The sequence below is a fragment of the Sciurus carolinensis genome, chromosome X (genome assembly GCF_902686445.1).
Source record: "Sciurus carolinensis chromosome X, mSciCar1.2, whole genome shotgun sequence".
Taxonomy (NCBI): Eukaryota; Metazoa; Chordata; class Mammalia; order Rodentia; family Sciuridae; genus Sciurus; species Sciurus carolinensis.
The window spans coordinates 116,776,296-116,803,667 of record NC_062232.1 but is presented as its reverse complement, the minus strand read 5'-3'; the positions used below and the strand labels follow the sequence as shown (position 1 = coordinate 116,803,667).

General features: G+C 35.7%; 1 protein-coding gene across 6 annotated transcripts in view; it reads left to right on the top strand.

Moving 5' to 3' along the window:
* Fgf13 (fibroblast growth factor 13) overlaps positions 1–15,373 on the top strand; it is a 510,261-nt gene extending 494,888 nt beyond the window's left edge. For all 6 annotated transcript variants that reach the window (XM_047536986.1, XM_047536987.1, XM_047536988.1 and 3 more), the window contains 2 exons: positions 12,262–12,460; positions 13,990–15,373. In XM_047536986.1, the coding sequence (XP_047392942.1) occupies positions 12,262–12,460; positions 13,990–14,126 (336 nt within the window). In that variant the 3' untranslated portion in view covers positions 14,127–15,373. The remainder of the gene's footprint in view (positions 1–12,261; positions 12,461–13,989) is intronic.
* The last annotated feature ends 11,999 nt before the right edge of the window (positions 15,374–27,372 follow it).

Below are 27,372 nucleotides of genomic sequence, written 5' to 3'. Positions count from 1 at the left end.
ATGTATCTTCATTGACAACCACTAATTTTTATAGCAGTTTCAAGTTGGGGTGAGGTGGAGGGGATACTATGTTTTTCTCATATTACACAAACAGCCAGGCAGGGAAAAGGATCCAGTGGTCACTGAACATTGACACACACGTTAATCACTTCCCATGCCCTCTGCAGTCCTCCCTGTGAAGCATATGATGCTGCTCCCATATTGCAAAGGCAGAATCAGAGCTCAATGTAAATTGCCTAGTGTCAAAAAACTGGAAAGAGGAAGAGGGCAGATTTGAACAGACTTCTTCAATGTTCAAAAGGGAAGGACACACAGATAAAAGGAAGGGCTGAACCTTCATGTTGGAATCATACATTTAGAAAGCAGTTGACATTGAAGCTCTTGTCTACACAGTAAGTGCTAACTGGGTGAAAAGGTGAACTTGCAATTGAATTTATAAATAAAGGACTTGTTAAGGGTTTCTTTCCTCTGTTTTTTTTTTTTTTCTCTCTACCTATGAGGTAGGGGAACTTCTCTCTCAGACCAGGGGATGTAGATCCATGCTGAAGTGATTACAGAGAGGTGCTGTCAAGATTAAATCAGATCATTATATGCACAAAGGGGTCTGCCAGAGTGCCCAGCGTGCAGTAGGCTCTCAGTAAGTAATAGTTTAGAATAAATTATTCCATCGAGGATCTTAAATTAATGAATTGACTTCCTCCATTCAGACTCCTGGAAAGTGACAGCCATTAGCATCCGCTCATTTAACTCCTTTCAAGGGGCAGATGACTGGGGAAATGCACTCTCTTTATAAGAAAGATTCCTGTCTTTACCACTTCCTGTCCTCAGAAGTAATTTGCAGAGATAATGTGATATCACAGTCCAGTAGTCCTCTGTGACACTGCTCTCATGCTTGGCATATAGATGAGGCCTTTGCACCTTGCCCAATGATACCGGGTTTTATATTTTGCAGTAGAAGCATGCATTAATGATGTCCATTGGAGCCGTCAGTCTCTTGTTTAGCATTGCTTTCCTGCCTGTACAAGAAAGGAAGTAAGTCTCCTCTAGAAATCTTTGGAGAGGCAGATTCCTGGTTTTTGTAAGTGAAAATTCTTCTACACGGACAGACCCTATCAAGTTTAATACAACCTATGTCCAACACAAGTCACAATTATGAAACTCAAAGTTTCCTCAAGTACTAAAGCATCCTCTGTGCCTATGTTGGTATGATTTTATTTTTTAATAGGCTACCTGTCATGCCAGAACTTTTCAGTTACTCTAGGAGGAAAGAGGCTTTCTCCTTTGCCTGACACTTGGTTGGATCTCTGGGAAAATTTTCCAGAGCTCCTAGACTTTAAATTTTCAGTCAGGTGCCAGCATCAGCTATTTAAAAAGGTACAACCTACTAAGCTTATTCTTCTGCTGCCTCAAAGTACTTCAGATCTCATTCTCTTGCAGATGGAGTTAGATCACACTCTGAAGTTATTACAGGGAAAAGTGCTGCCACAAATTAGAAAGTGCCAGGATAACAGAATATTTTTCCAATGGGCACAAATTAATTCTAGTAACCAGCTAAAACATTATTTTGAGAAAACTTTTCTGACATTTGATTTACCTTCCAAAACATGTAGGTCAGCTCTGCCATAAAAGAACCAATATACAGAGCTAATACACATAATAAGCAAAAAAGTGTTTAGGAGTTTATTCCCCTTATAGTAGTATTTCACTTAGAAAAAAATACATTTTTCTGCTGATTTCTCTTAAACAGTAAGATCCACTGCATTTAAAAATATAACTTGATGTTCACACAGTCTCTCTGGAACATATTTTTTTTCTTTACCTGATATATAAAACATTAAAATAACACATATTAATGAAGTGCCATGTAATGTTTCAATTCGAGTATACATTGTGTAGTGTTTAAGTCAGGTTAAACGTATCTATCTCTTCAAACATCATTTTTTATGGTGAAAAGATTAAGAACCCTCCCTTCTAGCTTTTTGAAATGTGTAGTTTGTTACTATCTGTAATTACCCTAATGTACAGTGGCATTCCAGAATTTCTTTCTCCTATCTCACTGTAATTTGGTGCCCACTGATCACTTGTTTTGTCACTCCCCCTGCCTTCTACTTTACCCACCATTCCACTAGTAGCCATTCCATTCCAGTTACCACCATACCACTCAACTTCTACGAGATCTCATTTTTCAAGATTCCACATGGGTGAGATAATATGGCGCTTGTCTTTTTGCACATGTCTTATTTCATTTAACATAATGATCTGCACTTCCATCCATGTTGTTGCAAATGGCAGCATTTCATGGGTTTTATGGCAGAATAGTATTTCTTTGTGTTTATGTGCCAAATATTCTTTATCCTTTCATCATTTGATGGACGCTAAGATTGTTACCATTTACTGGTTACTGTGAATACTGTTGCAGTAAATGTGGGATTACAGACTCCTCTTTGACATGCTGGTCTCATTTCCTTTGGATAAATACCCAGTAGTGGAATTGCTGGATCATATGGGAGATCAATTTTTAATTTTTTGAGAAATTTCCTTACTGTTTTCCATGGTGGCTCTATTAATTTACATTGCTACCAACAGGGTGCAAAAGTTGCCTTTTCTCCACCTCCTCACAAGTGCTTGTTATTTTTTGCCTTTTAATAGAAACCATCTTACTAAAGTGAGGTGATACCTCATTGTGGTTTTGGTTTGCATTTGCTTGATGATTAGTGATGTCAAGCCTTTTTTCATATACCTATTGACCATGTATGTCTTCTTTGGAGTAATGATTATTCAGATCTATTGCCCATTTTTGTAATCAGGTTATTTGGATTTTTTGCTATTGAGTTTTTGGAGCTCCTCATATATTCTGGAAGTGACTTCCTTGTCAGATATATAGTTTGCAAATATTTTTCCTACTCTCTAGGCTGTCTCTTCATTCTGATGATTGTTTTCTTTGTTGTGCAGAAGGTTTTTAGTTCAATGGAATTCTATTTTTCTATTTTTGCTTTTATTTTCTTTGCTTTTGGGGTCTTATTAAAAATCCTTGACCATTCCCATTTCCCTAGCATTTCCATTATGTTTTCTTCTAATAGTCTCATACTTTCAGTCTTATATTTAATTCTTTAATCCATTTTTAGTTGATATTTATAACTGGTGAGATGGGTATAGTTTCTTTCTTCTGTATATGAATATGCAATTTTCCCAGCACTATTTATTGAAAAGACTGGCCTTTTTCAATGTGTGTTCTTAGACCCTTTGTCAAAAATAAATTGGCTGTCAATGATGGTGTTTACTTCTATGCTCTCTATTCTGCAACGTGAGTATAGACTGTTTTTATGCCAATACCATATTGTTTTGATGACTACAGCTTTGTAGTATATATTGAAGTTAGGTAGTATAATATCTCCTGCTATTGTCTTTTTGTTCAGGATTACTGTAGCTACATGGGGATTTTTGTGGTTCCCATACAAATTCTAGGAATTTTTTTTCAATTCCATGAGGAATATCATTGGTATTTTGGTAGGGTTTTCATAAGTGTGTAGATCATTTTAGGTAATGTGGACATTGAATTCTTTTTTATGTAACTCACCATTTGTGAATAGTAATGCTACTGATTCCTGTATGTTGATTTTATATCTTACTACATTGCTGCATTCTTTTATTAGTCACCAGTTTTTTGTGGAATCTTCAGAAAATTCTATCTGTAGAATCATATCGTCTGCAAAAAGTGATGGTTTTATTTCTTCTTTTCCAATTTGGATGATCTTTATTTCTTTCTCTTGCCTTATTGCTTTGGCTAGGAGTTCCAATTCTCTATTGAACAAAAGTGATGAAAGTGGGCATCCTTGTCTTGTTCCAGATCTTAGAAAGCTTTCAGCTTTTTCCCATTCAGTGTAATGTTAGCTGTTGGCTTATTATATATGGCCTTTATTTTATTCCATATGCTTCTTCTATACCTTATTTTTTCAGTGTTTCTGAAAACTCAAACATGATCATCTCAATGAATGAGATATTAAATTTAATCAAATTCATTTTCTGCATCTATTGAGATGATCATGTTTTTGTCCTTCATTCTGTTGATGTGGGTTATCAAGTTTTGTGATTTGCTTATGTTGGACCATCTTTGCATCCCTGGGATGAATTTCATTTCATTGTGGTGAATAATCTGTTTAATGTATTGTTGGATTCTGTTTGCTAGTTTTTTTTGAGGATTTTTACATTTGTGTTCATCAACCATATTGGACAATACTTTTCTTTCTTGTGTCCATGTCTGGTTTTTGTATCAGGGTAATACTGGCCTCATGTAATATGTTTAGAAGAATTTTTTTCCTCTTCAGTTTTTTGGAATGATTTATGAAGATTTGTTGAAAAAAGAAGAAGAAGAAGAAGAAGATTTGTATTAGTTCTATAAATGTTTGGTAGAACTCATCAGTGAAGCCATCAGGTCCTGACCTTTTCTTTGATGAGATACTTTTTATTACTGATTCAATCTAGCTTATTGGTCAGTTCAGGTTTTCTATTTATTCATGATTCAATCTTGATAATATGTATATATCCAGGAATTTGTCCATTTTTTTCTAGGTTACCAAGCTTGTTGGTATATAATTGTTCATAAAAATCTAATGATTTTCTGTATTTCTGTGGTGTCAATGTAATATCTTCTTGTTCATTTATGATCTTATTGATTTGAGGCTTCTCTTTTTTAGCTAAGGGTTCATCAGTTTCATGTTTCCTTTCAAAGAACTAGTTCTTCAATTCATTTATCTTTTGTGTTTTTTAGTCTCTTTCATTTATTTCTGCTCTGACCTTTATTATTTCTTTCCTTCTATAATTTGGGGTTTGGTTTGTTCTTGTTTCTGGAACATATTTCATGTAAAATGATGTCCATCCTCTGCCACCAAATTGGATTGCCTAAACAATCTGTACTCTTCCAGAAAATATGTATCAGAGTAGCCTGTCTTTTGCCAGTCACACAGTCCTGAAGACATGTGGGCCATCCCTTTTTGTTACATATATCAGCAAGTTACTTCCATTTCACACTGTATTTGCTGACCAGACTTGGAACTGAGCAAAATCTTTGGATCATATATATTTTATATCATGACAAAAATAACCCTTTTCGCTATGTATTGTTTATTCTATTTTCTTGCTTATTTCAGTGTGTTTATGAAAACAAATTTAAAATTTAAAATTTGACAGCCTGAATAATCTAAAGCATGGCATATTTTACAGAAATATTCGAAAATCCAGAACTATCCAGTACAAAGGTCTAAATGAACTCTAGGACTAAAATATCTTGTTATCTGGGCTCTAATTCTGTTTTCAACAGACCATGGATTGTGACAGGTCCTTTAATATTGTTCTACTTTTTGTTCATAAAGAACTAAGGAGAAAAATGCAATACTGTTTTGGCATATTTTATGGGCTCAACTTAAAGTAAATTAAAAATGTCTATGAAATATGTTGGAATATAAAAATGCTACTAAGAAATTTCATTGTAACCAATGAGGAAAAATTGTCCCATGTGCATATTGTTAATTATAATTTGCACTTACTCTCAAATGCTTGCTAATTACCATGTGTACCTTTTAAGTCATTTTGCAGCAGGATATTTCATGAAGCCCATTTTAAACACCTCATTTCTTTAGTGCTGTGGCTTGAAGCACTGCAGCCATTTCAGCCTACTGCAGACAGAAATGAAAAATGAAAGGAGACAAAACAGTTTTCTGGGAACCAAGCTTGGAGGAGAACACTAAACACTAAGTGTGATTCCTATGCAGTCCTAATTTTTGGCAGAATTTATATTCTTCCATGTTAATAAAATGTATATAGGGAGACTTTTTTTGTAAATTGATTCCATAAGTAAAAAGAGCCTTGCAAACAAAAGAGAATTTATTTATTTTGCCCTAGTTTTCTTGGCATGTATTATAAGAGGTAATCCCACATTTCATGTTTATGGAGCTTTACAATTTTGAAAGCTTTTTTTCATATACATCATTTAATTGGATCCTTGTACAAGAACCCAATAGGACTGGTAGACCTTTTTTAAAACCATTTTACAAAAATCAGACCAATAGAATTGAATGGAAATATTTGGATACCCAAAGACCAAGAGTATACATTTCGTGCCTACGTCTTGTTTATGAGGAAATGTCTTTATTCCTGGTTGTGGCTTAAGCATTGCAAAACAATGCTTTATTATTCTCTTTTCTCCCTCCTCCTCCTCCCTCCCATCCTCCATTCTTTTCCCTTTTTTTAATATTGAATTTATCTATGGGCCACTTTCCTTGTTTTATTACCTACTCTTTCTACCCTGGCAGGCAAGCTCTGTCATTTAAAATGGCTCTCTCTATTCATTTGGAAAATGTAGTACCACATTTTACACTTTTTTCGATTTATACTATTAGCCAGGCCTTATACTAGGAGCTGCCCTCAAGTATCTCATAGTCTGTGAACTAACCATACTCTTTTTCTTATCATGAATTAACAGTTTTGCTTAGCTTCAGTGTACTGGGTGAGTACTGATTCCCTCTTTCCCAACCTATTCCTTCCCATGCTTTGAACTCAATAATAATGAAGTTCTTTCATATCGAATATACCCTAGGAGAGAACATCAAAGTCCCAAGTATAATAATTAGTCCTGGATTTTGAGATCACTGATGGAGGGCAAGCCTATCTAGAGAATATAGGTAGTTATGCTATCACCCCCTGGACCTGATTTATGTTTTAAAATTCCATTTATTTATTTTGTAACAGAGTTGAAAATCTGATTTTAATCTACCTATGATTTTCATTAACCTGGGGAATAATTGATACATACAAGTCAAACCTGCTTAAATAACCTGCTAACTCCTTTAAATCTAGAAAATTAATCATCATCAGAACATGGCTCAGAATTAGAAGAGTGACCCTTGCTATTGGCAATAATTGTTAAATTAATTGAATGATAAGGCCAGTGGAAGAGAGACGGGAAAGGGAGAAATGTGGGAACATTGAAGGGAAATGTAGAATAGTTAAAATGTAGAATCTGCTGAAAAGAGGAAATCATGTGTTCCTAGGTTTATTATCAGTGTCTTTATTCTCATTCATACATCTATAAACTATTTTTGGTTTCCATTTTCTGTGGTGCTTGCCTGAAAAATGTTACATGTGCATTAAATAAATGTTTTGAGAAGCATTCATCTATACCAAGATGTGTGCACTTATCATAGCATACACATGTGTGAAAAGTGATTAATGTGTAATACTGTTATTACAGGCTTTCCCCCACAGTCTAGGGGCTTAGTGTTGCCATTTTGTGTATGGACAGCTTCAGTAGACCCTTGCTCTTTCTAGATCCAAGGTAATAAGTGCAACTCATTTAAAAAAATATTTCTTCTGGGGAAAATGTGTTATTGGAAACATTTACAGTCTACATAGCAATCCTCAAAGCTTCTCATCCTGCTGAGTTATAGATTTAAATGAAATTCTGTTACCTAGTAGTGGTATCATAACTGAAATTACAAGAGCAGGGAAAAAACGATGCAAACCTATTGTTAAGGCCAATGTTTACGAAATTATTTATTTTAATCAGGAAGGTATTTAGCCTGGGTGAGTATCATTTAGTATTAGAGATGTATTTGGTTATGGTTCCTGAGGGTGTAGCTACACATCTTCTGCTGAGTGACATGACCTTGCATGGCCTTTCCCTTCAGGGAAGCCACCATTATAGCCCATGCCTTTGACCTGACTCTAGTTCCTGCAGGCCAAAGATACTGCACTCCCCACACCTTGCCCTCAGTGCCTGGGCCAACCCAGGGCACTGTTGTTTTTTCTGACTGTAACAGAATAGCATTAGTCTTAAGCTCTTTGTGCTCAGGGGAAGATGTTTCTGACACACCATTGACTGTTGGGGTTATTGCATAGAGGCAACATTACTGTTTGTGCTAATACCTTATTCACTTTACTCTCAAAGTCCTTGTAAAAGTGTAATCTGCCCAATAGGGCAGCTGACATTAACATCTGTGACTGTAAAAATTCTCAATATGGTATATTGATGTGTTCTATTGACATAGTAGGGTTGCAAATGCTCTCTTCTTGTCAATATTTTAACCTCGAAAGAATTGTTCCCGCTTAATAAAATGAGCAAAGTGGCAAAACAACAGTGTTAGATTTTACTCCTGGGTCCACATGTTCTCTAAATGTAGAATCCTCACTCCTTACTCAAAATATGATCATTATAACTAGGTGGTACAGATTCCATAGATAAAAGGTTCAGTATTCTCTGAAAAAAAATAGCAAACCTTGACCCTTAAGGGAAATAGAATAGAGATCATTATATAGAGGAAAGATATAGAGACAGATCAATTATTTCACAAACTAAAAAGATGTTATTTCTCTGATACAGATATGCAAGAGTGGTAAACAACTTTTAAGAGAAATCAGTGTAGAAAAAGTTATAAGATAATAAAGCACCTTTTCCTTTGTACCCATGCCGAGTAATTTCTTAGTGACTGTGCAGGGAATATGGAACATCTTTTTAACTCATTCATTCATTCTAATAGGAGGTATTTGTCTAGTGCCTATTAATTCCAGAACACAGTCATTACTTTCTTCATTCAGTCTCTCATATGTGTCAAGGGTACTTTCTTCCAGGGTGCTAGTGAGCATCCCCAAATCAATCAAAGTAGCTTGGTTCCTGGCATGTCTACCTAGTCTCACCTGAGTAGGACCCTCCTAGCTTGTGTCAAATTGAATTTCTAATATTTATATGGATCACTGCTAAGATATAAAGAGGTACAGCTGCATCCTGTCCTCTTTGGGGGACCTTTCTGTCTGTCGTGGGTAGGATGCTCACATTTTCCACATTTGATAAAAATCAAGCCTCTTCTGCCTACTCATTCCCACACTGGATGAAATGACAGTGTCACACACAGAGAACAGAACACTCCTTTGGTTGCTTCGACATTCTTTTTTTGGCCTCATTTTCCTCTCTCTACTGAGCTTTTCAGTCCAAATTTAGTGAGGATGACTAAGAAATTGCCAGAATGTGACAGAGCATTCAGTTCATTGAGTCCTTCCTTGCCATTTTTCAATAGTTGTAACAATTGCCAAGTTTTCCTCCTAATGTTGTAGGTGCCATGTTATTCTTAACAGATATTAAATCACACATGTGAGATCTACCTGTGCAATGACAACCTTCTACATACAAATGATTTTGTTCTATGGTATTATGGAAATTCTTGCAGACTTTTTACTGGTTGATACTGCTGAATCCTGAAATGTTCAATATTTAAATATGAATCTCTGAAATTCAAATTCTATCAACAATAATTGAGTGGTCATAGTCAAGTGGTCTGCCATGAGCTAGGCAATAGGATCTTGTCATTTTTGAGGGGAGAAGATAGATTTGGAAAGAAGATGAGTTCCTAGCCATCTGTAGCTAATCATGCATGTGTTTGAGTCACAGGGCCATGCTAGTCACATGGATAGAGTTTATGGGAGCCCAGGTACGGATGTAATCAGCTCTGATTAGGACAGATTATATATGATTCCAGAACCAGTCATATTTGAGTGAGGCCTTGAATGATGAGAAGAAAGCCAGTAGAGAGCGAAAAGAGGAATGACATTCCAAACAAAGGAAATAAAAGCATCTGGAGAGACACATATGGTTCCGTGGTGGAAGAGGACACGGGAAGGCATGGTAGTGACTGAATAGTGGAGGATTTTAAATGCCACACCAAGTTGTTTGTCATTTGTACTATAGGCATGGTGAAATCATCAAAATTTCCTGAGGAAGGGAAATTTACTTTAGGAAGGCAAATCTGCCAGCAGAGAAGGAAAGGCCAGTTAGGAGATTCTTACAGCAGTTCAGCAAAGAGGTAATAAGGGCACAAACTAGAGCAGTGGCAATGAGGGTGGAAGGTGAAGGTCATGGATCATGGACTGGAGAGCATGTAAATGAATGTAAAGCTTTTAGTGTAAGCAAGTGCCAGGATGGATGACTCCAATTACTGAGAGAGGAAATTCAGGGAAAGTGCGGAGAGAGGAAGCAAGACTCTGTGCTTCAAGTATTTTTCCTTTTTTCTGTGTTGAATTCCTACCCATCTTTCAAGACTCAAATGAAGTGACACCTTCTCTGTGAAGTCCTCCCAGGTCCCCCAGTCAGAATTAAGTCTGACTTCCTCTTTTCTCATACAACACCTACTTGATGCCTCCCTTTCTGTCCTTAGGGCTGCATATCTTGTGTCCATGTCATTTGGGTACATGCCTGACTCCTGCAAATTCATAATAAGCTGTCTGGCAGCACATATTATTTACCTATGAATTTTTAGCACCACCTAAACACATGTGGATTATTAGAAAATGTGCCTGAAATGAATGAATGCTGCTATTACACAAGAGATTAAATGCAGTTCTTTGGGAGGACCCACCTTAGAATACACTATGATTCATCTCATCATTCTATGGTCACCCAAACATTGTTCGTGATGCTAAATGGTAACTCCCACCTTGATGATATGTATTATTTAGCAATTTCATCTTCAAATGCTTTCTGACTCTTTATGAGAATACAGTCCACTGCCCAAGGATGAAAACCTTTTTAGAAATGATTCAATTCCCAGTGAATTTCAGCAGCGTTGTATGCAGTTGGCCCCACCACTAGAGGAAATGAGACTTCTAGTCAAATTGCTTTGTAGGAATACCTTGGCTTTCCTTATGTCGATAAATCCTACAAAGAGTTTTCACAGCTTGTATATAGAACTCTTTAGTTCCTACCATGTGACAGGTGCCCTAGAAGTACATTTCTTCTTGAGTAGGTTGAATTTGTATGACTCCTCTGAGGATCTATCAAGTACATACCTAGGCTGAAATACCCGCCCCCAAGGATACTGCAATCCATGCACTCTGGAGGCCAAATCAGATTACTGAGTAAAATAGGGTTTGTGAATTCAGAGAGAGAGAGAGAGAGAGAGAGAGAGAGAGAGAGAGAGAGGAAAGAAAAATTGCTTTAGTGCTTAACTTTCAGAGAAAAGCTGAGGAATGTGCCCCTCTTTGCTGAAGTGACTTAAGTGTACTTCACATGTGGCTCTCTCAACTAGTGTACATTGCTTAAAATGATTAATATTTTCATTAATATGAAAACGAAAGAAGTAGGACTATAGGGGCAATTGTTAGAAAAATATGGAGGCTTACAATACAAGTTTTTAAAAATTGGTGATATCAATAGTTATTACTGATATCATCTAAAAGATTAGCAAAAATCTGATAGTACTCCATGATATGTGTATCACACATAGCTCTGTTTGCATTTTCCTCATTATTTTCCTTTCTAAGTGGACACTCTGCTATCTGCTACTCTCTGGGTTACTTATAGATTAAAACCTGCTGTTCATTTATTCAACTTAGAAATGGTCATTTTTAATGGCTGAGTATTGCATGCGTGTATGTGTGCACATGTACACAAACACACTGAAAAGGAGGTTATTTTTTAGTTCAGGTGTTTTTTTCTACCTGATATGGTCTGTTGGGTCTATATGGCCCAGTCCAAAGAAAACATGCCCGAGTAAGTGGTAGAAAATCACATTCCAGGGTTCAAAGTCTCCTGGGCTGCTCTCTCATGTCTGCTTGTAGAATTACTGTAAATTCCTTACTTCTGTATTGATTGCTTGTAAATGTTACTGTAAAGCAAGGATGGGGTGGGGGGGAATTTTTTTCTTTTTAAAGTCAAGGTCCAATGATCTAAAAAAATCAATTTGGTTTACCTTAAAGTAGAAGTTAGCCTTTTTTTTGTAGCATCCTTTTAGAAATATAGGCAGCCAGCATCATTACACAGGTTTCTGCCCCAGGCAAATGACAACCATAGTGTATAATAACTTGAGAATCCATGAAAATTAAGTACAAAGACTGAATGTTTATTTTCTCATATTTATTCTTGAAGGGAGCAAAGCTCCACAGTATAGCTTTATGTTGGTCCTTTTAACCTTTGGCTCTTTTATTTGTCCAGTATATTACACTTATGTGACTTCTTCTCATTTTCCCATAACCTATTACAAAGAGAATTAATCATTGATCAGTAGCACTTTCGCTTGGGTCTTTTCTTAAACCATCCTGTGAAATGTTATATGTAGTCCATCGGTTTCCAATGATAATAGTTTATGCTATTAAAATAGAGCCACAGTCAGTCGTACAAACTCTAAGTATATCCTAAACCCCTCAAAGGTGATTCCAGTTGTTCTACATGAAATTCATAGCTATAAATATTGATATTTTGGTTGCTTACTTCTGTTGCAGGAACATTTCACACCTGAGTGCAAATTCAAAGAATCAGTGTTTGAAAATTATTATGTGACGTATTCATCAATGATATACCGTCAGCAGCAGTCAGGCCGAGGGTGGTATCTGGGTCTGAACAAAGAAGGAGAGATCATGAAAGGCAACCATGTGAAGAAGAACAAGCCTGCAGCCCATTTTCTGCCCAAACCACTAAAAGGTAAAGTCGATATTGTGGGAACTATGAATTATGATACCCAAAGTACTAATTTAATTGCTCCTTTATCATACTTTTTGAAGTGGAACAAAATTCTTTTATGTTAAGGCATTTATACATAGAGTTACATTTTATACTACTCAAAAACATTAAGACAATAATTTAAAAGTCCTAAAAATATTAAGGCATTGACAATGGCATCTATTCTCCTGATTTTAATTTTTCCACCATACATCTATATACAGTAACTCCTTACTTAGGTGGAAGTAGCTAAATTGCTAACTCAGGACAGTTAAGAGCCCCAAGTTATATCAAAAGGGTATCTTGGAGGAAACATGGATGTTAAAATGTGCACATACTTGACACTCATCAGATAGCCCCTGGGGACCTTTCTAAGGATTCAACAATGTGGTCCCAAGAATTTCACTCATAGATTTGTTTTACAGTCATTACTAGCAGATTCATAGCAAATTAGAAATACAAAAGTTAGGAATTGGCTGTGGAACACAGGGATATTAGAAATGAGATATGTTTGAGAACAGACAGAAAATGCAGACCAAGGAAAAGATTTCAAAGAAGTTATGCAGACTGGGGTTAGAATAAGAATTTAAAGTAGGGGCACAATGATGCCCCCATTGAGATCGGCATACCATTATGTTTTACAACTCATTTTATGGAGTTAGACTACCTGGGCACAAGTCCTGGCTTCACTTTTACTAACCGGATGGTCTTGAAAAGGTTGTTTATCTGTGTGAGCCTGACGTTCACCTTAAATTATCAGTAGGAGTATTTATGCCATAGAATTCTTACCTAGATTAAATGAGATAATACATGTGAAGAATTCAGAACAGTGTCTAGCATGTCATAAGTTTCACAAGTATAAGCTAGTACTATTATTTACAGTTCAACAGTAGCAATTGTTACCATTTACTGCACCAAGAAATATGGTAATAGACTCTTAGAGAGTTTCAGTCTAAGTATGATAGAAATCAGTGTTTCAAATTTTAATATTTGGCTTGCACAGTATGCTATAGATCATATTTAAGCTTCTAAGAGCTTTATTAAATGTATTTTTCATTAATTCTCTCATATATAAACATAAGTGATAGAAGTTAGGCATTAAAATTCTTTACACATTACTGCACTAAAACTAGACTTTGCTTAATCTGATCTCATCCACTCTGTACTGAGTACTTGAAAGCAGCATTTTTCATCTTTGGCTTGAGGCCTGGTAACCAGAAGAAAAGGTGACCAATGTGGAGTGGTATCCCAGCTTTTTTTTTTCTTTTTTCTTTTTTTAGTTATTTCTGTATTGACAGATGAAACTGTATATTTTCCATGGGTAAGATATTTTGAAATGTATACATTGTGGAATGACTAAATTGAGCTAATTAGCGTGTCGCCTTGCATAGCATACATATTCTTGTTGTTGCGAGAATACTTCAAATCTGTTCTGTTAGCAATTTTCAAGGCTACAATACATTGATGTGCTCATTTGAAGACCTTTCACACCATCTTTATGTGCATTTCAGTGGCCATGTACAAGGAGCCTTCACTGCACGATCTCACGGAGTTCTCCCGATCTGGAAGTGGGACCCCAACCAAGAGCAGAAGTGTCTCTGGCGTGCTGAATGGAGGCAAATCCATGAGCCACAATGAATCAACGTAGCCAGTGAGGGCAAAACAAGGGCTCTGTAACAGAACCTTACCTCCAGGTGCTGTTGAATTCTAGCAGTCCTTCACCCAAAAGTTCAAATTTGTCACTGACGTTTACCAAACAAACAGGCAGAATTCACTATTCTATCTGCCATTAGACCTTCTAATCATCCATGCTAAAGCCCCATAATTTAGATAAAGCTTGTGCAAAAGAATGCCAAGCATTATCAATGAACTAAATCTGGGAGAAGGACTGCCAAATTTTCTCACAATCTCATGTATACTTTGGGGATGACAACCAAAAATATTTCACAGCACTAACGCTGATCAAAATTTGCTCTCCAACCAAGAAAATTTAAAAGACCACAATTGTCCTTCAAAAAACAAAACAAAACAAAACTAACCGCTTAAATGTTTTGTAGGGGCAAACTAAATTATGTGAACAGTGTTGTTTTCCTGGCTTAATGTTTTCTATCTATGCTTCATTCAACTGTACTCTTTACTTTCATATAGCGCAACTTTATGATTTCTGAAATTCAATGGTTCTATTGACTCCGTGTCACCTAATCCAAATCAACCAAATTCAGGGTTGAATCTGAATTGGCATCTCAGGCTCAAGGTAACAGTGTTCCTGTGATTTTACCAATTTTTTCTTTAGATTTGTAGTATTCTGGTCAAGTTCTTGTGCTGTACTTTGTGAGTAGAAATTAAGTTATATTGTCAACCCTGGTCAGTAAAGATAACTTTAAAAAAAGAATATCCTTAAGTGTAGATTTCTCTTAATTCCATTTGTGTATCATGTTAAACTATTGTTGTGGCTTCTTGTGTAAGACAGGAACTGTGGAACTGTGATGTTGTCTTTTGTGTTGTTAAAATAAGAAAAGTCTTATCTGTATATGTATGAGTCCTCCTGTCATTGTATTTGGCACGTGAATATTGTATACAAGGAAATGTTAAGACTGGTTACCCCTAAACAACATATATCATACTTGCTACTGGAAAAGTGTTTAAGACTTAGCTAGGTTTCCATTTAGATCTTCATATCTGTTGCATGGAAGAAAGTTGGAATCTTGGCATAGAGTTGCATGATATGTAAGATTTTGTGCATTAATAATTGTTAAAATCTGTGTTCCAAACGTGAACATAGCATGTACAGGCAGTTTTTCTGTCCTGTGCACAAAAAGTAAAAAAAAAAAAAAGTTGTTTAATATTTGTTGTTGTATACCCAAATACGCACTGAATAAACTCTTTATATTCATTCAAAGAACATTATCCTTCAACATATATTTATTGAGTATCCATTAGGTGTCAATAACTATATTAGAAACTAGAGTTAAACATGAATTATGTAGATGAAGTCAATGGTCTCAGATAATCTACAGTCTAGACATTCATATTAACAGGAACAGTCTTTGAAGTACGTTTGTTGGACTTGGATTTCAGTTTGGTACAAGGAAATTTCATTCCCATTCAGCAATCAAATTACATAAATGAGATCTGTGCTCTAGGAATCTTTCTACCTGTAGTGTCATTTTCCCTCTCCATTGCTCATTTCTTGCCTCTATACAGGGAATACGCAGGACTCCATATCTCAAGTCCTTCTCATCTCTGAGAGCTGAAGGAAAGCATTCTTTGGTGTCGGTATCTTTCACCTAGCTCCTGCAAGCTGCCGTTGCCTGACCATGAATACTTTGGGAGTTGTCAATATATGATAGGAACAATAATAGACCAGATAAAACATAATTGTGCCTTTCAGGGCATACACAGAGTAGTAACTGTGACCTAAGAATTTTTGTTTTGCAAGGCCAGGATGCTGTCCATCCCAAGATGTACATTCAGCACCAACTCCCAATCCAACCCAGCCCAGCCTAACCCAGTCACCGGAGATTCCATTTTAAGCCCTACCCATCCTGACTGAACTCTAAAGCACACCTGTATATAGTGAGGCTGCTGTCTTGAACTCAGAAGCCTTTGCCACATGCCTTCAACACTGGCAGGCTCTTGCTTGATCCCCATCTCCCCTTTAAATCATACTACTTTTCAATCAATAAAATAATGCACCATCTCCCTTTTTCTTCAAGAATTTTAAGGTTTCTTTATTGGCTATTCTGGTTGCTGGTCTTGTTCTTTAATTGCTCAGGAAAACTGTAGGTGTGCTGGTAATAAACAAGTCAATGCTTTAGTGTCTCAGGGAAACCTGACATAAATAGGAAAGAGTGAAAATATCTGAGAAGAATCCTTTATTCCTAATATTCTTTTTGAACTGCCTCAAGTTGTTTTTAACAGAAAATGTTAGTCCTGTCACATCCTTGATGAAAGGATAAAGGATGAAGAAAAGATTCTGTAGTCAAATAGTTTTGAAAAACACTACAAACACCAAGATAATCTGGAAGACTTTTATAACTCAGATTGCTGGACCTACCTCCAGAGTTTCTGATTGAGTAGGTCTGAGGTGGGTCCAAGACTTTGCATTTCTAACAAGTTCCCAGGTGATGCTGAGGCTGCTGATCCTGGGGAACCACACTTTGAGAACTACTGGCAACCACTGTTCCCTTCAGATGTAAAGTGTATATTAAAGCCAGGCATGGTGATACATGCCTATAATCCTAACAACTTTGGAGGCTGAGGTGGGAGGATTGCAAGTTCCAGGACAGCCTGGGAAATTGAGTGACAACTTGTCTCAAAACAAAACAAATGAAAAAGCAGATATTGAAAACCTAGTAAGAAAAAAAATTAACTTTCTTTCAAAAATAAAGTGTGCACTAGCACAGTTTCTGAAAAACCCCATGTTAAAGAGTTCTGCTTAACTTGGAGAAATGCTCAGATAAACAAATTTGAACATAAAGCTGTAAGACTTGGCCATATAAAGTACCTATTAACACTAGAGTGCCAATTTCAAAACCTTTGTGGGTACCTGAACTACCTATGGTCGTTTTTATTTTTCTGCATTTTTAGGCTGGGCCTAGAAAACTCCTGAATCTGATGCCAACCAAAGTTTGAAAATCATTGTTCTGTGGCATAGCACCTGATCACACATTGTCACTACTTTGTGAATGTACATCCAGTCCTTACACTGTGTTTAGCCTAGGGTAGAATATAGAAATAGAAACAATCACTTTCTTCTAGGTAATAATCCAAACAAACTCCAGCCCCTACGTGCACATCCCAACCAGGAGTTATATTTGCACCTGGACAGGGTATGTGCTCATTGCCATGGAATCCTTAAAGCATTGAGAGGGGAAGTGATCTGTTGCATTCCTCCTCACCTCCCTCAACCAGCATGTTTTCTTGGTCCTAAGCCAGTCATGCTCCCTAAAAAATTTCTCAAAGACCTTAGCTACATGTTTCCAACTTTCCCAAGGATCCATTGTCTAAGTGAACATATGGGGGGAAATAAATGTCTCTCCATTGATGCTATCTTATTATTACCATTCTGTGGATGAGGGGTGATGGGATTAGAACAGATAATCATTTTGAATCAATTTCATCCAAGTGCACCATAGAAGCCTCATTAACTGAAGTACCCTCACAGGCAGTCTTTAAAGAATATCCATGTCTCTACCAGCAGTCACTTTAAAACAATATACACTTTTTCTATTATGTTCACAAAATTCTTCCAAACTCTATGCAAAGCCACTTCTACATAGCAGGATCCCATTGCTGGCACCACAAATCTATACAAGGATATGGCAGTGCCATAATACATGATCATTTCCAATTACAAAAACAACTTGTGAACTGTAGTTAGGTAAGGCCACTACGACTCCGTATTTACAAGGACAGCATGTCATACTTTTCATTGTTCTGGCCACAAGGATGTGGTCCATGGTTTGGCTTGATTCATTTAGCTACCCTGGGATGAAAATAGCTGGCTGCCATGCTCTCTTTTTCTATGACCTTAGGCGTGCCCTTTCCCATTAATGAAAATGCTACAAGCTATTGTACACTCAAAAATATATGTCTCTAAATCTGGAAAGTTCTTTACGAGAGAGAAAGAAAAGAAAGATTTCAACTTAAATGAAAAAGTACTGGGGAATAATTCTTTCCTGAACCATCACATCCTGGGTCATTTTAGTCTCTAAACATCATACCATTAAGTCGAGTTTGGTTTGAATTTGTTGCATAGAGAACAATCTATACAAAATCAGCCCTTTTGCTAATATCACATAAGTACAAGTGTCTGGTATTATTCTTCACATTTACCCTAATGAATGCAGAAAAGTATATATGGCATCATTTGGAGGGACAATCCAATTTCTATGAGAGTATTTTATTTATTTATATGTATTATGAGATAGGGATCTCATTTTGTTGCCCAGGCTGTCCTTGAACTGCTGGACTCAAGTAATTTTCTTCTATCCCAGTTCCCTGAGTAGCTGGGACTACAGGCACATAACACCATGCTTGACTTTCTCTGTGGACATTCTTGAAGATGTTCTTAAAAGCTGTAATTCTGTCATCATGCAGGAAGTTTTTTGGTTTGGTTGTTCTTTCTTAAATTTTGTAGTTGTAGATGGATACAATATATCTTTGTTTATTTTTATGTGGTGCTGAGGATTGAACCCAGTGCCTCACACGTGCAAAGCAAATGCTCTACCACTGAACAACAATCCCAGCCCACTACGGGAAGTTTTTGTAGAACATACAACATGGATGATTTTCACTTCTAGAATTCTAAACTGACCAAATAACACTTCAATTTCTCCTTTTTATTAGTTTTTGCTTCACTCTGCCTCCTGTCTTTCATATAAACCTCTCTCTCTATCTCTCCATCATCTATCATCTCTCTCCACACACACACACACACATACACAAACACAGATGTGCCTCCTAAAGGATGCAGAAATGTTTTGTTCTTATGGAAGGATGACCACACGTCTATTCACTAGACACTAGAACAGCCAATTTAGAAATCCAGGGCTCTCAAGCTTCAGAAGTTGACCTCAAGGCTATGACACACGTCTTCTGTACACTAAGGAGTTTTGCCTGGGTTGTATCACATGTTAGCATATCTGCACATTTTGTACTCTAAATAATTTTGTGCATTCATAAAAATCTGTTATCAATGCGGTGTAGGGTTAACAATTAGAGTTAAAAGGTATGGAGCAATGCTTGAGTAAAAACTCAGTTTCTTTGAATCAATGGCTCAGCTGGTTGGTGCTGTGGGTATTTATTAACTTATAAACTGTTGATGCTGCATGGCATGTTACTGAGGCTGGGTAAAGCATTCATACAAAGATAAGTGGGTTGAGGCTGAGTCAATCTCAGAAAAAGAGAGAGTCTGAGTTAAGCAATGGGGATTCTGTATACTTAGATTAATAAAGTGGAACTCTAATTGGAATTAACCATTCAGTTCTTCACACATGTAAAACTCTCTGTCACTCATATTCTTATACAAACAGTATGTTTACAATCCAAGCATTCTTTTCTTTAAAAATTTCAAAACCAGAATGAATTAGTTCTCAAAGACTACTATAATTCTCCCTTTAATGTAAAATAGCTGAACAAAACAGCTTGAACAGCATTTGAGTTTCACGGATCTTAAGGACTTTTCAAAACACATGACCATTACATTTGCCAACACATTATGTTTTGGTACAAATACTGCCCTATAGTAGTGTGTGTGTGTGTGTGTGTGTGTGTGTGTGTGTGTGTGTGTGTTATGGAGCAAGGCCCTACATAAATCTTGTTACCTCCTACTCTCGGGAGATTTGGCTAAAGAGAACTTCAGAGTTCCTTGGAGTCACATCAGTAAGTAAAATACCATGTTGTTAAACTGTGATAAAAACCAAATTCATAGGTTCTGCTTTCTACAAACTCTCAGTCTAGAGTGTTCAGTAGACATACTGAGAGTATGATAAATGCTATAAAACTGTTGGATGTATAACATAAAAAGACTGAATATGTATGCCAATGATAGCACAAGGGGGAAGGGAACAGATATGTAGGAGCAAAGTTTTCATATACTACCAAGTTTATTATTAATCTGAAATACAATGTTAATTGGAATTCTGAGGGCAATCCCTAAAACTTTAAAAAGGTAGCAAAAAGTGACGAGGAAATTAAAGTCATATAGTAAAAATAGCCATTTAAGACAAAAAGAGGCTAATGAAATTGCAGAGGACAAAATAGATATAGGACATAGAAAATAAATAGCAAAATGGCAGATGACTATTCTACCATATTAGTAATATCCTCAAAAATAAATTAATTGACTCTCCCACTACTGAACATATATTTAATGGAAACGAAATCACTTTCTGAAAATGACACCTGCACAGCCATGTTATTACAACACTATTCACAATAGCCAAGATATGGACTCAGCAGAGCTATCCATCAGTGAATAAATGGATAAAGGATGTGGCATATATATATAATGGAATATTATTCAACAAGAGAAAAAATTAAACCCTGTCATCTGTGGCAATGAAGAATTAACTGGAGGACATTAGGTTAAGTGAAATAATTCAGGCAAAGAAAAACAAGTACTGCATATTCTCCCTCATATGGAAGATTTAAAAGTTTAAGAGAAGTGGAGACTGGAATAATGATATTAGAGGCTAAGAAGGACAAGGGGAGGGGAGATAGAGGAAGGTACCAAATATGGTTAGATAAGAAGGATGTTTTGATGTTCTACAGCACAATAGGGTGACTGTGTTCACATAGTTGATAGCTATAAGTTTCACGGTTTCCAACACAAAGAGATGCTAAATGTTGAAAGAGATGAAAATGCTAATTACTGAATTAATCATTACATTTTGTATACATGTATCAAATTATCACATTGTACCACATGAATGTATACCATTGCTATGTGTCAATTAAAAATAAATGGACTGGACATGGCAGTGAATGCACAGATAACAAGAAGAAAATAGGTAAGTTGGAGAATGGTGATGGTTGCAAAACAACAGGACCATATTAATGACAGTAAATTGTATGGTTTAAAACATTTAAAGTGATAATTTTTTGATTGTATGTTTTTCCATCATTAAAAATAAATGGATTAAAATCTCTGATTCAAAGTCAGAGATTGGAAGAATGGAGAAAATGTATATTTTAGACATATGCTATCTAAAAGAACATGTTTTAGAGTCTAAGACAAAAATATAGAGGGTACAGGATGGAAAATAATATACTATGCCAGAAGTAACTATGACATAGGAAGAATGGCTATACTGATAGCAGAAAAGTATTGATTTTTGAGACAAAATTTGAGACTAGAAAGAACTGACATTCTATAAAGGGATTGATCCATCCAGACTACATAACAATGATAGCTATATATGCATATACCAGTGAAATTCCAAATTACCTGCAGTGAAAACAGATCAATACCCTTTATGAGTAAAGATGCAAAAATCCTAAAAAAAATATACTAGCAAACTAAACACAGAAACATACAGAAAGGATTATATACACCATGAACAATCAGGATTTATCTTAGGAATGCAATTCAACATATAAAAATTAGAAAATATAATGTAGCATATTAATTTGATAAGGAAAAAACGATTGTAGCCAATGAAGAAAAACATTTGACAATATACAACACACTTTCATTATATAAAATATTGAAAATAGCAAGATTAAAAGGGAACTTTCTTTGATAAAGAACATCATGAGAAACTCCCACTGAAGTTATTGGGGAAAGACTGAAAGGTATCTCCAGCATCAGGAACAAGACATCTGCTATTTTGTTTTCAAATTTTACTGTAGTTTCTAGCCAGTGCAATTAAGCAAGGAAAAAAAGTGAAAGGAATTCAGATTGAAAAAGAAGTAAAACTGCCTCTATTTGCAGAAGGCATGAACTTGTATAGAGAAAAGTATAAGGCATTTATGAAAAAATTTGATTTAATAAATGAATTCAACATTGCTACATGTTACAAAATCAATATACAATATTATCATATCAATAAATACTCTAAATGAAACTACAAAAACAGTTCCATTTACAATAACATCAGAAAGAATAAAATACTCAGAAATACAGAAGTGCGAGAGTTGTACAGTGGAAATTATAAATCACTGTTGAAAGAAATAAAAGATATAATAAATAAAAAGTGTTTCTGGGTCAGAAGACTTTATATATATATTTGGGTGGTGGGTACTGGGGATTGAAGTCAGGGGCACTCAACCACTGAGCCACATCCTCAGCCCTATTTTGTATTTTATTTAGAGACAGAGTCTGAGTTGGTTAGGTCCTCACTAAGTTGCCAAGGCTGGTTTTGAACTCGAAATCCTCCTGCCTTGGTCTCCAGAGTTGCTGGGATTGCACCACCACGTCCAGTTCAAGACTTCATATTTTTTAAGATAGCTATATTCTCTGGTTTTTTATTTGTTCCTTTTAGATACACATGACAATAGAGTGTATTTCGACATATTATACATAAATGGAGTCTTTGTATCTGTCAGGGTTTTCTGGGGAAAGAGAACCAGTAGGGAGAGCAGTCAGAAAGGAAGGAGAGAAAGAGAGAGAGAGAGAGAGAGAGAGAGAGAGAGAGAGAGAGAGAAAGAGAGAGAGAGAATTTTATTTATGAAGACATTTATTTGTTTCGAGGAGTTGACTTGCATAATTATTGGAAACTGTTATCCAAAATCTTCAGGTCAAGCAGTCTGGAAAGTCAAGCAGGAGATGATGAAGTTTGAGATTGAATTTCTTCTTTCCCAAGAAGCCTGTTTATACTCTTTAGGCCTAGTTAACTCATTGCTTAAAGCCCACCACCCACATTGTCCAAGATAATCTCCTTTACTTAAAGTTCACTAAAGGTATTTTAACCAAATCTACAAAATACCTATACAGAAACACTGACATTGTTACTCGATTGAACAACTGAGCATTAACCAAGCTGTCATATAAAACTTATCAACCACATTCCCCCAAATTATCCACAGACTCAATGCAATTTTTCCGAAAAAATATCACCTTTTGTATTAAAATTCAAGAGCTTATACTGATGTTCTTAGGGAAATGCAAGAGACCAGAATGGCCAAAACAAGAACAAAGATTAACAAAGCTGCAGTAATCAAGACAGTGTGATATTGCTATAAAGATATAGATCAATGTCAGACAATTGAGAGTATAAAAATAAACCCTTATGTTTAATGTCAGTTGTTTCATCAACAGTGCCAAGACAATTCAATGAATAAATATGAGTTTTTCAATAAAAGATTCTGGGACAACTGGATATCTAGACACAAAAATAAAGTGGGACAACAGGCTCGTATCATTCATAAAGGTAAACTCAAAATTTATATATGAGCCCACATATATTTACACTTAAATTTAAAAACTAAAACCTTAAAATGTTTAGAAGAAACCATAGGCATTAATCTTTATAACTCTAGATGAAGCAAAACCTTATTAAATAGGACACCAGAAACACAAGAGACAAAAACAGGAATAAATTTGGCTGCCTCAAAATGTTTATAAAAAACTTTTGTGCTTCAAAATTTGTATAAGAAAGTGAAAAGGAAGCCTACAGAATAGGAGGAAATATTTGCAAATCATATATATGGTAAAAGACTTAGATCCAGAATAAATAACCCTTACAACTCAACAATAAAAAGATCCACTTAAATGTGGTGAAATTATTTGAATATCATTTCTCCCAAGACTACAGAAAAATAGCTAAGAAGCACATGAAAATTACTCAAACTTCTTAGTCATTTGGGTAATGCAAGTCACAATTACAATGAGATTGCAATAAAGGCATTCACTAAAATGGTTAGAAAAAAAGACAATAAACATATATTGGTAAGATGTGAAGAATATGGAACCTTCATACACTGACAGAATGTAAAATATGATAGCCACTTTGAAAAATAGTCTGGTAGTTCTTCAAAAAGTTAAATGTGAAGTTACAACATGACATAGCAATTTCACTACTAGGTATATGCTGACTAGAAATTAAACATGTTCTCTTAAAAATTTGTACATGAATGTTCACAGCAGCATCATTCACAATAACTAAAAAGGTCAAACAACCCAAATGTACACCAGCTGATGAACTAATAATGTTGTATATCCATACAATAAAGGGAATGAAGAACTAACACATTGACAACATGAATGAGCTTTGAAAACATGATGCTAAGTGAAAGAAGGTGGACATGAAAGACCACATATTGTATAATTCCATTTATACAAAATATCCAGAAGCAGCAAATCCACAGGACAGAAAGTAGATTAATAGTTTCCAGGGACTGTAGGAAGGAAAGTTCTGGAAAGTGACTGCTGATAGGTATGGGGTTTCCTCTTGGGGTATTGAAATATTCTGAAATTGGATAGTGGTGTTGGTTGCACGACTTTGTGAGTATACTAAAACTATTTAATTGTATACTTTTCAAAATTAAAAGTAAACAAACTTTTAAAAGTACATAATTAGTAATCTTTGGTCTTTGAACTAGTAATAGTAGAAAATGTGTCCGAAACTTTTCAGTTTGTGTCAAATGAACACAATTTTGAGACCCAGCTCTAGGGAACAAAGAAGGAAAGCATTTCTTAGGTGCTCTGCTGCCAGAAGAATGGACTTCACTTTCTCAGAGCTCTTTGGGTTTTTGCAGTTCCCTCTGCTGTTTCATATGATGGTGTGTCCTTTTGATGATGTAGAACTTCATATTCCTAAGTTTCTTTAAATATTAAATTTGGATAATAATAGTAGTATTCTTATAGGTTTCTTAATAAGATTGAATTAAAGAAAATTGAAGTAAAGATGTTAGAACAGGTCTTGGCACTTGGTAAATGAGAAATATTAACCATTTCATATAACCAAATAAAGGTATAAAACACAAAATTGGGCTTGAATAAGAACTTAATGTTTATTATTATCATTTTTTATATTGCTGCTGCTTCTATTATTGTGTTATACCTTTTGGAAACTGACAACAGCATATTAAATATTCCATTGTCTTTGTTAGACAACTGCTACTCAAAAGAGCATGTCATTATGGGAAAAGAAGGATAATTTTCTTCTGCATGTATTGTTAAATGTATAATATGTGACTCTGTAGAAAATTTATGAAATGCAGAAAGGCCCAAACTCAAAAATATAAAAATTGCCACATTAAAAATAACCATGATGTATATATGTATTATAAATATATCTTTATGTCTATTTATCAGCTATCTATATTTAATTCATGAAAATGAGGATCTCATTTTTTGAGTGTGGTATTTCCAAGAAATGTCACACACTGAAAGAAATGATGCACTAGAATATTGGAGCTAGAAAGAATCTTAGTACATTGTCTACTATTTTGTGTCTTGAAAACATGCCCTCTTCTGTCCCCTCTGTTCTATTCATTATTCCTGAGGCTCACACTGCAGACTCAGATAATTTACTTTTCTTCAATGTAATTTTGGACGAAAACTATAACCAAATATTTTCTTAGAGAGGAGGAAATGGAGAAATTAAAATCTCTTGCCCCTAGTACACACCTGCTAAGTGAACCTGTAGCTTCCAGACCAGATCACTTCACCCTGCTGCACACTTACTGGACTGAGGTGCATTAGTTTCAATATCAAGTGTTATGTAGCAGGACATTTGTATGTGAAACTGAGATATTTAATTATACTTCTGACTGTTTACATACTTTTATAAATTTAAAGCAAACTTCAGGAACCCTGTATAAGAGAGGACTTGAATGAAAGTGTCTTCCTAAAAAACCTCCATTAAATAAGTAATGGAATTAAAAAGATGGCAGGGGACTTATTTTGTTTCTGGAAATCAGGTAAGGGTGCTATTCACATACTAAACATTTCAAAGAATTCTTTCTAAAATATTAGGAATATGTCAGCACATTGAAGAGGGGTGAATTGTGGTGTCAATGGTCTTCTGAAAACTCATCATGGATTTGTGACTATATGTAGAGGTGATCCTAGTAATGGCCAATCATCACTTCATTTGGAAGGGCAGGGACTTCAGGCAAGAATGGACTTTAGGGCAGATGTGAAACAAACCTCCTTGAGTCCCCTTTGACAATGAAGAGCCATAATATCAATAAAAAACTACCCTGGAAGGTTCCAGGATGCACATAGCTACCATGAGCAGATAGCCAGCTGTACAGATGGCTGCATTTCTGATAACAGCTCTAGGAAGAAGGCCAGGCAGAGCCATCAAATGGAGGCTAAGCTAAAAAGGCATATGAACACAGAAAACTGTCGCACAGCTCAGTGGCTTTACTAAACAGGGGGAAGACATCACGGAAAAAAGAAAATTTATTGTTTTGGAGTCTCAAAACACCAACAGTTTCTATATTCTTTGCTCGACCTTCATCCCTAGTGGTTATTTTTAATAGTTTTCAGCCTGCTCTTCATTGTAATATCTGATAGAATAATGTCAATAGCCACCTGGTAGATATTGAGTATATACAAAGAAAATCCAATTATGTTTGGTCTGTGTATACAAGGAAATCTGACTAACAGTGACTAAAAATATGAGAGTCCTTATATTTCAGTGATGAACTGACCACAGGTAGACAATCTAGAGCTTGTACAACATTCAAGGACAAAAATAGAGGTTCAAGAGTGTTCTATCTTCCTGCTCTAATAGCCTTAGTGCATGACTTTTCCCTTCATGACTGTGTCCCTAAGTTTCACATCTGAATTTTAGGCAGAAATACACAATTTACTACAAGAACATGCTAATTTAGTGTGCATACATGTCTAGAGTTTCTAGCAAGCCTTACCCAGCAACATTTGCTTGTATTTCATTGACCAGAGACTGTGTCACATAGTCATGCTCAGGCGCAAGCAAATCTGGCAAGGTATTTTAGATAATCTGTTTTTACACTGAAGGAAAGCAAGGTAAAGGGGTAAAATGAATGCCTTTGGTGAACCAAATCTACCATGTTTACCATAGGTGGCAAATGTGGTAATAATAATCATGGATGATCTCTACTTTCAAGAGAAAAGACACTTTGAACATGATTTCTAGAAGGAAAGAAAACAAATTTTAGATAACTTCTGTTTTTACTGGTTATTCTTAAAAAATGAACAGTACAAAATAAGAAACTAAACATAAGAAATGTAGGAAAAAGTCTATTATTTCTTTTCTACCTTCTTTGCCTCTTTTCTTTCACCCTTGTGACTGATTGTTGAAGTTCCACATGATGGCAGCTAGTAACATGGGATAGAATTGGAGAAAGAAATAATTAGAAAGCACCAATCTTCCCTTCTCTTCAGATTTACCAGGTTGTGGTACTCTCAAGTTGGGAAAGTGGAGATACATTAAGTTGAATGTGGTTTGGGACAT